The sequence below is a fragment of the Anastrepha ludens genome, chromosome 3, assembly GCF_028408465.1.
Source record: "Anastrepha ludens isolate Willacy chromosome 3, idAnaLude1.1, whole genome shotgun sequence".
Lineage (NCBI taxonomy): Eukaryota > Metazoa > Arthropoda > Insecta > Diptera > Tephritidae > Anastrepha > Anastrepha ludens.
The window spans coordinates 24,970,801-24,983,433 of record NC_071499.1 but is presented as its reverse complement, the minus strand read 5'-3'; the positions used below and the strand labels follow the sequence as shown (position 1 = coordinate 24,983,433).

The following is a 12,633-nucleotide window of genomic DNA, read 5'->3' as shown; positions in this document are numbered from 1 at the left end:
AAATGTTTCATTTCTAAGTTTGGCTTAATTTTTCTCAAATTTTTCAAAAGAGTTTTTGGGAAAAAATTTTTTTGGTAAAAAAAATTTGGGGAAAAAAATTTTATAAAAATTATTTGGAGAAATTTTCGGAAAAAAATTTTATAAAAATTATTTGGAGAAATTTTGGGAAAAAAATTTTATAAAAATTTTGTGGAAAAACTTTTTTGGAGCATTTTGTTTTTTATTAAAAAAACAGTTATTTTTCGCAAATTTTTGAAAAAAAATTTTATAAAAATAAAAAAAAAAAAAAATGTATAAACATTAAAACAAAAATTTATAAAAATTTGAAAAAAACAATTTTATAATTGTTTGGAGAAATTTTGGGAAAGAAATTTATAAAAATTTGTATGAGAAATTTGTTTTTTATTTAAAAAAAAAAGTTATATTTCTCAAATTTTTGAAAAAAAAATTTTTGGGGGAAAAAATTGTTGGGGTAAAATTTCTTTTGGGAAAGCAATTTTGGGGAAACAATTTTATAAAATTTTTTTTGGAAAAATTTGTTGGAAAAAGTTTTTTGCAAAATTTTCTTTTATTTTTGAAAAGTTATTTTTCTCAAATTTTTGAAAAAATTTTTGAGGGAAAAAATTGTTTGGAGAAAAGAATTTTTTGGGAAAAAATTTTGTAAGAGTTTTCTATATTTTTACTGCAAGATTTTTGGGCTAAAATTTTTGTGGAAATATCTTCGGCTATTTTTTAAATTCGAAATAAAAAATTTTAAATAAAATATGCTATTTTTCAGAAATGTTTCAATTTTAAGTTTTGAATAAAACAAGAAACAATGTTGGGAAAAAATTTTTGAAAAAAAAAATTATTTTGAAAAAAAATTTTTTTTTAACTTTTTTGGTTAAAATTGTTGGAAACAAATTGTTGGGGAAAAAAGTTTTTGATAAATGAAGTTTTGAAAATTTCAAATCAAAAATGAATTTTTGAAAAAAAAAAAAAAATGTTGCGATAGAAAATTTGAATAACATTTTTAAGAAAACAAAGTTTGGGGAAAAATATTTTGTAAAAATTTTTTGAAAAGTTTTTTTGGCAAAATTTTTAAAACCTTTTGGGCTAAAATTTCTGTTGAAATATTTTCGATTACTTTTGAAATTCAAAATAAAAATTTTTGAAATAAAATATGATATTCATAAATATATAAAATTTTCGGAAACATTTAAGTAAAAACATTTTTTTGGATGACTTCGTTTCGTTCAATATTTTTGGGAAAGAATTTTTTTATTTTTAATCCAAAATTCTTCGAAAAAATGTTTGATTATATCCTTATTCGAAATTTTTAGCAAAAGTCTTATGTCTCATGTTTTTATTCAAAATTTTTGGAAAATAATTTCGTTTGTCATTTTTCACAAAGAGTTTTTTAATTTTTTTTTTTTTCATAAATAGATGAGACTATTTTCAGTAATCTCTGAAAGTTTTATATTTAAAAATGTTTCGTTTTTAAATCTTAAAATGAAAGATGCTAATAAAAAAAAAATTTCAAAAAAATTGTTGGAAACAACTTTTTATCTTTTAATTCAAAATTGTTGGGAAAATTTTTTGTTGAAATATCTTGGATTCTTTTTAATATTAAAAACTGTTTCTTTTTTAAATTTAAAATAAAAAATTTTAAAATAAAATATGATATTTAAAAAAAATGTAAAATTTTCGGAAAAATTTAAATAAAAAGCCTCAACCTCGTTTGTTTTAAAATAATTTTTTCACTCAAAATTTTTGGGGAAAGAACTTTTTTTATTTTTTAATTCAAAATTCTTCGGAAAATTATTTGATTATTTTTTTAATCAAAAGTGTTAGCAAACGTTTTTTTAAGCTTCTTTTCAAAATTTTTGGAAAATAGTTTTGCTTGTTTATCAAAAATGGACAAACATTTTGTTAGAGTTTTTTTATATTAATTTTTATTCATCAATAGCGGAGACTATTTTCAGTAATCTCTGAAAGTTGTATAGTAATTTTCGAGTCATATTCAAATTCGTACAGCGAACCAGTGAAAAATCAGCGCAAAATACTGCTTTAGTGTATGAAAAAATAAAAATTGGAAAAAACAGATACCGTCAAAAGTTATCAATATTCCTACAAGACAGTGCTGAGCACTTTCAACAAAAATTCCAACACATTTACAAGTATTTTATAAGTCTTTAATATACATATGTGCATTATCAGAATAGTATATACAACATTTTTTAATGGGGAAATCAAATATTTCATTTGATATTCTTTTCCCCTGTTCGGTGTGAATTCTAGCTCTCTTTTATCAATAGCAATTTCATATATGTAAGTGAAAACGCCAAGGCAACTTTCTTGTATGCTTATAATGTGGCTGCTCTGAAAAAAGTCCTAGTGTGAAATTTGCCTGTTGTTGTTGTAAGATTGCCATAGCCGAATGAGTTGATGCTTAGCTAAAAGTTGAAAATTCGTGAGCTCGGACCTCCGTAAAATATAAATTTTATAATTTCTAAATAACACATTTTAACGAAACTCCTCAGTCTGATTACTTTTTACGAAAGTGAGGAGTTACTGAGGAGATTGTGCTGATTACTTTTTGATGACGAAAATGAGAAGTTGCCTTGCCTTTAGAGCATAGTAAACATATTTTTCAGTAATAAAAAATTAATATTGGTAAAAGAGAGACAGGGGCGTTTTCCTGTAAGAACAAAGACGGCGAACTGGTGACCGACGTACAGAGCAATCTTAAATTATGGAGGGAACACTTCTCGAACCTATTAAACAGTGACAGCTGCGCATGTCACCGAGAAAGTGAAGATCCCGATACCCCAATCGTTGACGACGGAATTGTCGTTCCGCTACCCGATCATGACGAGGTGAGAATAGCGATAACGCGGCTAAAGAGCAACAAAGCCGCGGGCGCCGACGGACTGCCGGCTGAGCTATTCAAACATGGCGGCGAGGAGCTGGTAAGGTGCATGCATCAGCTCCTATGCAAAATATGGTCGGATGAAAGCATGCCTGCCGATTGGAATTTAAGTGTGCTCTGCCCAATCCATAAGAAGGGCGATCCTGCAATTTGTGCCAATTACCGCGGGATTAGTCTTCTAAATATCGCCTATAAGGTTCTAGCGAGCGTATTGTGTGAAAGGCTGAAGCCCACCGTCAACCAACTGATTGGACCTTATCAGTGTGGCTTCAGACCTGGAAAGTCTACCATCGACCAAATATTCTCAATACGCCAAATCTTGGAAAAGACCCATGAAAGGAGAATCGACACACACCATCTTTTCGTCGACTTCAAAGCTGCATTCGACAGTACGGAAAGGAGTTACCTGTATGTCGCGATGTCTGAATTTGGTATCCCCGCAAAACTAATACGGCTATGTAAGATGACGTTGCTCAACACCAACAGCGCTGTCAGAATTGGAAAGGACCTCTCCGAGCCGTTTGATACCAAACGAGGTTTCAGACAGGGTGACTCCCTGTCGTGTGACTTCTTTAACCTGATGTTGGAGAGCATCGTGCGAGCCGCAGAACTTAATCGCTCAGGCACAATTTTTTATAAGAGCGTACAATTGCTGGCGTATGCCGATGATATTGACATCATCGGCCTTAACAACCGCGCTGTTAGTTCTGCCTTCTCCAAACTGGATAAAGAGGCAAAGCGAATGGGTCTGGTGGTGAACGAGGACAAAACGAAGTACCTCCTGTCTTCAAACAAACAGTCGGCGCACTCGCGTATCGGCACTCACGTCACTGTTGACAGTTATAATTTTGAGGTTGTAAAAGACTTCGTCTATTTAGGAACCAGCATTAACACCGATAACAATGTCAGCCTTGAAATCCAACGTAGAATCTCTCTTGCCAACAAGTGCTACTTTGGACTAAGTAGGCAACTGAGCAGTAAAGTCCTCTCTCGACGAACAAAACTAACACTCTACAAGACTCTCATCATGCCCGTCCTAACGTATGGCGCAGAAGCTTGGACGATGACAACATCCGATGAAGCGACGCTTGGAGTGTTCGAGAGAAAGATTCTGCGTAAGATTTTTGGACCTTTGCACGTTGGCAACGGCGAATATCGCAGACGATGGAACGATGAGCTGTATGAGCTTTACGACGACATAGACATAGCGCAGCGAATAAAGATCCAGCGGCTACGTTGGCTGGGTCATGTCGTCCGAATGGATACAAACGCTCCGTCTTTGAAAGTATTCGATGCGGTACCAGCTGGTGGTAGCACAGGAAGGGGGCGGCCTCCTCTGCGTTGGAAAGATCAGGTGGAGAAGGACTTGGCTTCACTTGGTGTGTCCAACTGGCGCCGGTTAGCACGAGAAAGAAACGACTGGCGCGCTTTGTTAAACTCGGCCAAAATCGCGTAAGCGGTTATAGCGCCAATTAAGAAGAGAAGAAGAAGAAAAGAGAGACAGAATGTCACACCGACAAGGGGAAACTATCAGAACTTTCCCATGGCTAGAACAAAAATGTGTAGTTGGATGAGGATAGTGATGATGATAATATGAGTGCTCATATGATAGTCAGCTGTCTTGTAGGGATATTTCTTGTCGGCTCCCAAACGGCACATTCCACTATACAAAAACAGCCGCATGTTGATGTGTGTGTAAGAGCACCGTTACTTGTGCACGTAAATATAAAAATAGAGGCAGGAAAAACTGTAATAACGGTTAATGATGTGCAGTGTTTTAGCAAACGAGGGATAATCTTGGCAAATGCAGAGGCTCGTGTACGATTTACTGAAGGTTTGCTTCAGTTGCTGCTGGCTGCTTATTGCGCTTTTATTTATTTTTATTTCATGCGCAACAAATTTAACGATAATGAAAGATAAATGGTGAAATAAAGACTTCTGTGGTTATTTGCTGCAATTTGCTTCCTTTTGGCATCTTCCAATTGCAAACTAAAAATAGTAAAGAAGATTGTGAAGCGAATGAGGATTTTACTTGGCTTCAGCCTTGAATACAAAGTTTTTTAAATGGCGCAAAAGGAGAGAAAGGCAAAGTTTTTCAAAAGAAATATTAGTGTTACGCTAAGCGGTAGTTGTTTTTTTTTTTTAATATGCTACATCAGATTTTAATAGCTTTAATATAAATATGTAATATTTTATGTACTATTTTTTATTATTTAGGATTAATTTATCATTATTGTTTAGTGTTAAGACACATTTATTTTCTTTTTTAGCTGTAACTTTAAATTTTACTTTTTCTGCTTATACTTATACTTATACTTATACTTACATTTATACTTATACTTATACTTATACTTATACTTATACTTATACTTATACTTATACTTATACTTATACTTATACTTATACTTATACTTATACTTATACTTATACTTATACTTATACTTATACTTATACTTATACTTATACTTATACTTATACTTATACTTATACTTATACTTATACTTATACTTATACTTATACTTATACTTATACTTATACTTATACTTATACTTATACTTATACTTATACTTATACTTATACTTATACTTATACTTATACTTATACTTATACTTATACTTATACTTATACTTATACTTATACTTATACTTATACTTATTTATTTATTTATTTATTGTCTTTAAATGGATACATTCTTACAGACTATATTAAGCTAATGTACAATAGTTTAGTAGTTACTAAGAAAAGAACGATTTAAGATGATTGACTAAGATCCCATACGGCCACGTAAAATCAGCATCGGAAGAATTGAAAAACATATTTAAATCTGCACATGCCCTAGGAATCGGAGCATTCACCCCATAGTTGGTTCTCGAGAAAGCCAATTTTAAAGGTTTCGTACTGTCGGAGCCTCATATTGGGTATATTAAATTGAATTTTACTTAAAAGAGAAGGACAATCAATAGATCCAGAAATGATACGAATAATAAATGAGCACGATAGAATAGATCGTCTGCTATCAAGAGGTTTTAAGTCAATCAATAAACATCGAGAGCGGTACGATGGTACAGGTTCAGAAAAGTTTAAAGATCGGAGCGCAAAACGAAGAAATACTTTCTGAACTCTCTCAATCCGATTAGACAGACCTATTTGGTACGGTCTCCAAATAATAGCGGCATACTCTAATCTTGATCTAACAAAAGCACAATACAATGTTTTGAGAGTGTATGGGTTAGTAAATGCAGAACAATTTCGGCGTACGAATGCTAGCATCGCATATGATCGTCTTATGACGTGGTTAACATGGCTGGTGAAAATCAGCTTAGAGTCGAAAATAACGCCTAAGTCTTTAATTTCCTCAACGGATTGCAAAGGGAAGCCAGCAATACTATACGAAGTATGCAAAGTATTGTTTGATTTAGCATATTTTACGTGAAAGCATTTGCTAATATTTAGTGACAAACGGTTTAAATAGCACCAATTCCGAACATTGTGCAAGTCAGCTTGCAACTTTTCAGAGTCACTAAGACTGTTAATCACCGCAAATATTTTTAGATCATCAGCATACAACAAGTGTTCTGCAAACGAAAAGCAAGAACCAATATCGTTAATAAAAAGTATGAAGAGAAGGGGTCCTAGAATACTTCCCTGTGGGACACCAGAGGACGCAATAAATGCACGAGATGTCGTATTATCAACGGCTACAACGCAGTGCCTGTTGGACAAATATGATTTGATCCACGACAAAAACGTGGAGTGTATACCCAATGATGCAAGCTTCGACAAGAGTATTCGGTGCGATACTTTGTCAAACGCTTTAGAGAAGTCTGTATAAATTGTATCAACTTGGGATCTGTTCTGGAAGGCTGAAATGCAGTAACCATTGAAAATAGATAAATTAGTGACAGTGGAGCGACTTGCAACGAAACCATGCTGGTTGGTAGATATTAGGCCTTTGACAGCAAAATATAACTTATCATTTACTGTTATCTCAAAAAGTTTTGAGACAGACGAAAGCTTCGAAATCGGTCTGTAATTGCTAACATCGTTTTTATTTCCACTCTTAAATATAGGCGTAACGGAAGTAAATTTCCAATCGTCAACAAAGATACCGGAGGATAACGATTTATTAAATATAATTGTAAGAGGCTCAGCGAGACACAAGCAGTTTTTCAGCAAAATGCCCGAAAGGCCATCCGAATCAGTTTTCGTTGTAGACTTGAGCTTCATAATACCCTTGACGACATCGGTAACAGATAGGCACAAGGTCCCAAAATTGAGAGGTGAAAAACTGTTAGAGGGCAAACTAGAATCGAAGTCTAAGTCGGGTTCATACTTATACTTATACTTATACTTATACTTATACTTATACTTATACTTATACTTATACTTATACTTATACTTATACTTATACTTATACTTATACTTATACTTATACTTATACTTATACTTATACTTAATCATTATTATTGGTGTTATACTTATACTTATACTTATACTTATACTTATACTTATACTTATACTTATACTTATACTTATACTTATACTTATACTTATACTTATACTTATACTTATACTTATACTTATACTTATACTTATACTTATACTTATACTTATACTTATACTTATACTTAATCATTATTATTGGTGTTATACTTATACTTATACTTATACTTATACTTAATCATTATTCTTGGTGTTATTTTTTGAAATCATTTAGTACTCTAAAGAAATGCTCCCCAAATTTATTTTTAATTACTTTTGTTGAGAACAAAAAATTGGAAAGCTGTAATTTCTACATTAAGTGCGTTCTTAATTATCATAAAAATATCTAACATTAATTAAAAAAACAATAACAAAAAAAATTTTGAAAGAGAGCACCTGCTAAATATAATAAATCACTTCATTGTATCAAAATAAATATTTAAAAGTAAAAAAACCCTCAGCAAAACAGCTGCTAAATTTAATAAATCACTTCGTAGTAAAAAAATAAAATAAAAGTAAAAAAGGTTGTGAAAAAAATCACCTGCTAAATATAATAAATCATCTCCCAGCTTTTAAATGGTTTACAAAACTTAATTCAGTAATTCACTTTTTAATGAATCATTAATTAAATTTATTTATAACTCGAATATTTTCGCCCTCATCTTTTCTCTTACACATTTTCTTCAGTATTTTCTCGCCCACAATCTAACTTTGCCACATTAATTACTAATTATATTTACGTAAAAATGTATACGCTTGACTTCATTACCTGACGCACACCACCAAAGATTTAACGCCTCAGCAAACGACTTCTACTTTTATGAAGCTTCCCCCCACATTCTACGAGTAACACTTTAAATCATCCACTCACAAGGCTTGCACAATTTGCTAGCTACTCTCAGCTGGACTATTCATCTTCCAATCAACAGAGGCTTTTATTTACCCACACAATTGCACTACAATAAACGCCAAGAGCGCCTTCCTCATCTGATAATGTTATTGTTATTTAAACTTTGCTCACTAAATAAATTTAATAACATTTTTATGAAGCCAGGTGGTGATAAATGCCACATAAGGTGATATTTCATTTCAGCTGATACTCACATAAATACATACATATACACATACATACACAGCAACGTACTAAGCATTCAGCTATGTAATAATAAAAATAAATAAAAAATGTTCCTTATTTTCCATTTCTACTCTCATTCACAGCAATTTATCGGCCTCTTCGGCGGGTGGCAGCGTCGGCGCTACCATTACTACCACCTCAGGCATCGGCTCGGCGCTCACCACTCACACCAATGGCGGCAGTGGCAGCGGCAGTGGTGTTGGTCATACCTCGTCTGTGTTGTCGGCCACTTGCTCTGCCACGAAGACGCGCTCGTACGACCTGTACAGCGCCGAGTTGGATGTCTATCGCGAGAAACGAAAACAACGTAACTTTGGCAGCATGGCCGCAGCACAAGTGGTGTGCTTGTGTCCTTTGATGATTTTACGCTTCGCGCGTCTATCGATGGTGGAAACCTACGAGAATCAGAAACACTTTGACTTCACCTACTTGATGTTTGTGTGGATTGCATTTCTACCCACCGTAATTTTTCCATGCATTTACGCCTCGCAGATATTGCCCAGGTAAGGAGAAGTGTGGGGGAAGGTGTGTTAAATAACAGGACGGGAGGAGACTTTAAAGCCATTTGCGAAAGTGCGCAAAGTGTACTGAGGGCTTTTTGTTGTGCAAACATTCGACTAATGACCAAAATAATTAGTTAAATGGCTGCAAAGAGGGAAAGTCCAGTGGGAAAACTTTGATTTGATAGCTGATTGTTCAATTACTGTATGGGTCTTATGCAAGAATGATAGGTACCAGGTTTGCTGGTTAGATATGGTGAAAAAAATGTTTGAGGGGAATGTTAGATTCTATGTCATTCGATTTGTGTTTCACTAAGTTAAAGCTAAATTTTGTGAAACACAAAACGAATGAGGTCGGCATATCTGTCAAATTCGCTCAGAGCCGAATAACGGTGTGCTAGATAGTACACCTTGGGTCTTATGCATAAATAAAAGAGAGAGATTGAGGTGCAAATTGAAGTTGGAGAGTTCAAATCAATTTGGAGAGAATTATATTGTAATGAACTCGAACTCTAAGAGATGAAACCTAAAGCTTATTTTGACTCTTTGTTCTTGATGCCTTAAATTTTCCCGTTACGTTTTTTTGTTGTTGTTAGTTTATTGTTACAATTCGAATATTAAACAAGAACAAAACAGCGTAGTAGAGCACATAAACATTCCTCTAAGCGAACTGTATACTGCGATTTACTGGAGTGTAATCAGTGAAACCAACAGAAGCTGGTCTTTGAATACTAACTACAAGGCCTCCAAAGCGCTCTGGCCAAAACTGAATCTTAAAAGAACAAAATGTCTGCTTGGATTCAACAGATCAACTACCAGCGTCCAGGTGTGATAACAAGTCACTGCACTATTGGCACCCTTGGCAGTAGAATGAGTGTACCTCACAATGATTTCTACAAGAAGTGTGGAGAGGAAGAAGAAATTTAGTCGGTACAACACCTTCACCTGCTCTGTGTATGTCCTGAACATCAAAGAAGCCATGTGAAATATCTTGTCAATTATTTCATTGAATACCTGGGAAATTTGCTAAATCTCTCAATGGAGGGACTGGTTACCTCCTTAAAAAGATATAAGTTGTTTAAGCAACTAAGTTCCGGGACGGAAATCAAATGCAGGCGTCACAATGGGGCCACCAAGTGTCTTGTCTTAAGGGGTTACATACAGTTAGAATCCCGAAAAACACCGAATTTTCCAGAACTTTTTCTGAGAAAACTTTTAAATTTATTGATTTAAAAATATTACGTGAGCAACTAAGTTCTCGCTGTTTTGTTTTTTTGAAAATACAACTTTATTCTGAAAAACTGGTTACAAGTGAACCATTGAAAGTATTGCCCATCGCTGGCTACTACCTTTTCCCATCTCTCTGGTAGATCTCGTATACCGTCGCCGTAAAACTGTTCACCTTTTGAGGCTATCCAAATACATACGCAGCGTGAATATTCGTCCAAGGCGACGGCGTAGAAGAATGACCGGGCAGTCCCCATGACTTTCTTTTCTTTGGATTGCTGTAATGAAAAAACGACGTTCAACACAAGGAACCCAATCACCCTGTTTTTGAATCATTCCCGAAGCATGCAATCGCGTGGAAATGGAAATGGTTTATAAAAAAAAAATATTTATCGGTGAGAAAAAATCTTCGATTAATTACTAAAAACTATATTTAAGAAGCTCGCGTCAAAATTTGAGACTGATTGGCTTAGCCGATTTCGAGTAATGTTGGCCACCGTCTTTGAAAACACCATTTTGAGAAAAACTCGTTTAAAGTTTGAAAAGCATTTTGCATAGGAAACAAATGTTTTTTAACTTACATCTATTCCAAGACTCCCAAGACTCTAATAACTCGAGCTGATGTTGTCTGCGGGCCATTCTTCCATCTCGGGTGCTCTCACACGCGCTGCTCAATTTCTTTTTCGGCATATGAATGCGCATTGGGCCCAAGTGTAGTCCCTATTGCCTTCATATAATACAATAGTGACACAATTCCTTCATTATATATGCCGGCAGCTATGTATGCAGCGATTTCCAACAGTTTTCGAACCGGCCGGAACAATTTTGGGAGCATTTCAAGGGAGCATTTACAATAGGCAGGTGCATAAAAGGGACAGCGTTCTAGGTAAGCGCTGCCGCTCCGGCCTTGTACTCTCAAACACTCTGAAACGCCTTTTCAAATTTGCGCGTAACTTTGAAGATATTCACCGAAACGATACTAAATTTTCTGTGTGTATTCTTAAATAACGGGTTTTCCAATAACAGGTGTTATTGGTGAATGGTTGCTCTATCGAGAGATGATTAATAATTATATAATGGGATTGATCCGGACAAGACGGCGCTACGTGCCACAAAAGCAACGAAACCAGTGATCTTTTACGGGAAAAGTTTCCGGACCATGCTATCTCTCGAAGAGGTGATCACAACTGGCCACCGAGATCTTGTGGTTAAACACCTGTTGACTTTTTTCTTTGGGGCCACGTGAGAGAGAAGATCTACGCCAACATCCCAAAGGATATTGTCCTGTAAACGGGGTCATGGTGGTCATTTGCCTTGTTATTTTCCACTATTAATGGCATACCTTCCTCTTTGTAATGAAATAAACATCCGATCATTTACATTAAAAAAATAGCATTTTTCTTTGAATATCAAAATAACACCTCTTATTAGAAAACCCTTTACAATAAGAAAAAAAAATTTAAAAAAATCGATTTTTTGAAAATTCTAAATAACTGTATATAACCCCTTAAACAACTAACCTGGCTAACCGAACCTGACCTAACCTTAACCATTCCTTCGCGGATTTCTCTTGCTGATAATGCTTCCAAAATAAAGAATTTTATCACTGCGCGAAATTCGCTTCCTTGAACTATAGAAAAACACGCTGTCATGTCAACGCCAACTGGTTTGTAAACCAAAAATAAATTGACTCATAGAAAAAAAATATTTATGTGTTCAAATGAAGGATGAAATATTAAAATGGCGTTTCAATCGCGATTGTCTCGCTGGTTCATAAGTCTCGCTTTTAATATTTTTCAAATTACCTCCATAAACGCAGATGTTCGCATGCGATTGTTGTTGTATCAAAGCGCCAAATATTCTTTCAAATAGGCATTTTTTGGCAGCCGCAAGCTGTGCTCTCAATATTTATTGAATTTCTTCATTCTTTCCCTTCTCGCTGCCTCACACTTTACACATCATTTTAACACAATTTCATAATGCTCGGCTTTATTTCATTTACTCTTCCTTCCGTTTTAGAGCGAATTCGCCGCTGTTATTAGGAACGGTGCTGTGTTTACCGAAACCAAAAAAAAAAAAAAACAAGATAAAATATTTCGAAGTAAAAGCAAACAAAAGCCAAAGCTAAATTCCACTCCGCACCCTATGAAATATTACAAAAATAAAATTCAAGGAAAGCTTGGAAGCGTAAACCGAATAAGAGGCAAACAACAGCCTGTTGAATATTCGATACCACTTTAGCTAATTTAATAATGCAGAAGTCAATATGGCCAGGGCTTTCGCACAAATTCATATGCCAAATATTATTTAAGTGCTCAACTGGACTTTAACGAAAGTTATACGAAAGGAGATGGGACCGAAGCATTTTTCTTCACATA

At 34.3% G+C, this 12,633-nt stretch overlaps 1 protein-coding gene across 1 annotated transcript in view; it reads left to right on the top strand.

The window, feature by feature from the left end:
• LOC128857194 (uncharacterized) overlaps positions 1–12,633 on the top strand; it is a 142,204-nt gene that overhangs the window by 117,900 nt on the left and 11,671 nt on the right. Inside the window, exon 5 of the mRNA XM_054092833.1 lies at positions 8,612–9,031. Coding sequence (XP_053948808.1) covers positions 8,612–9,031 — 420 coding nt within the window. The remainder of the gene's footprint in view (positions 1–8,611; positions 9,032–12,633) is intronic.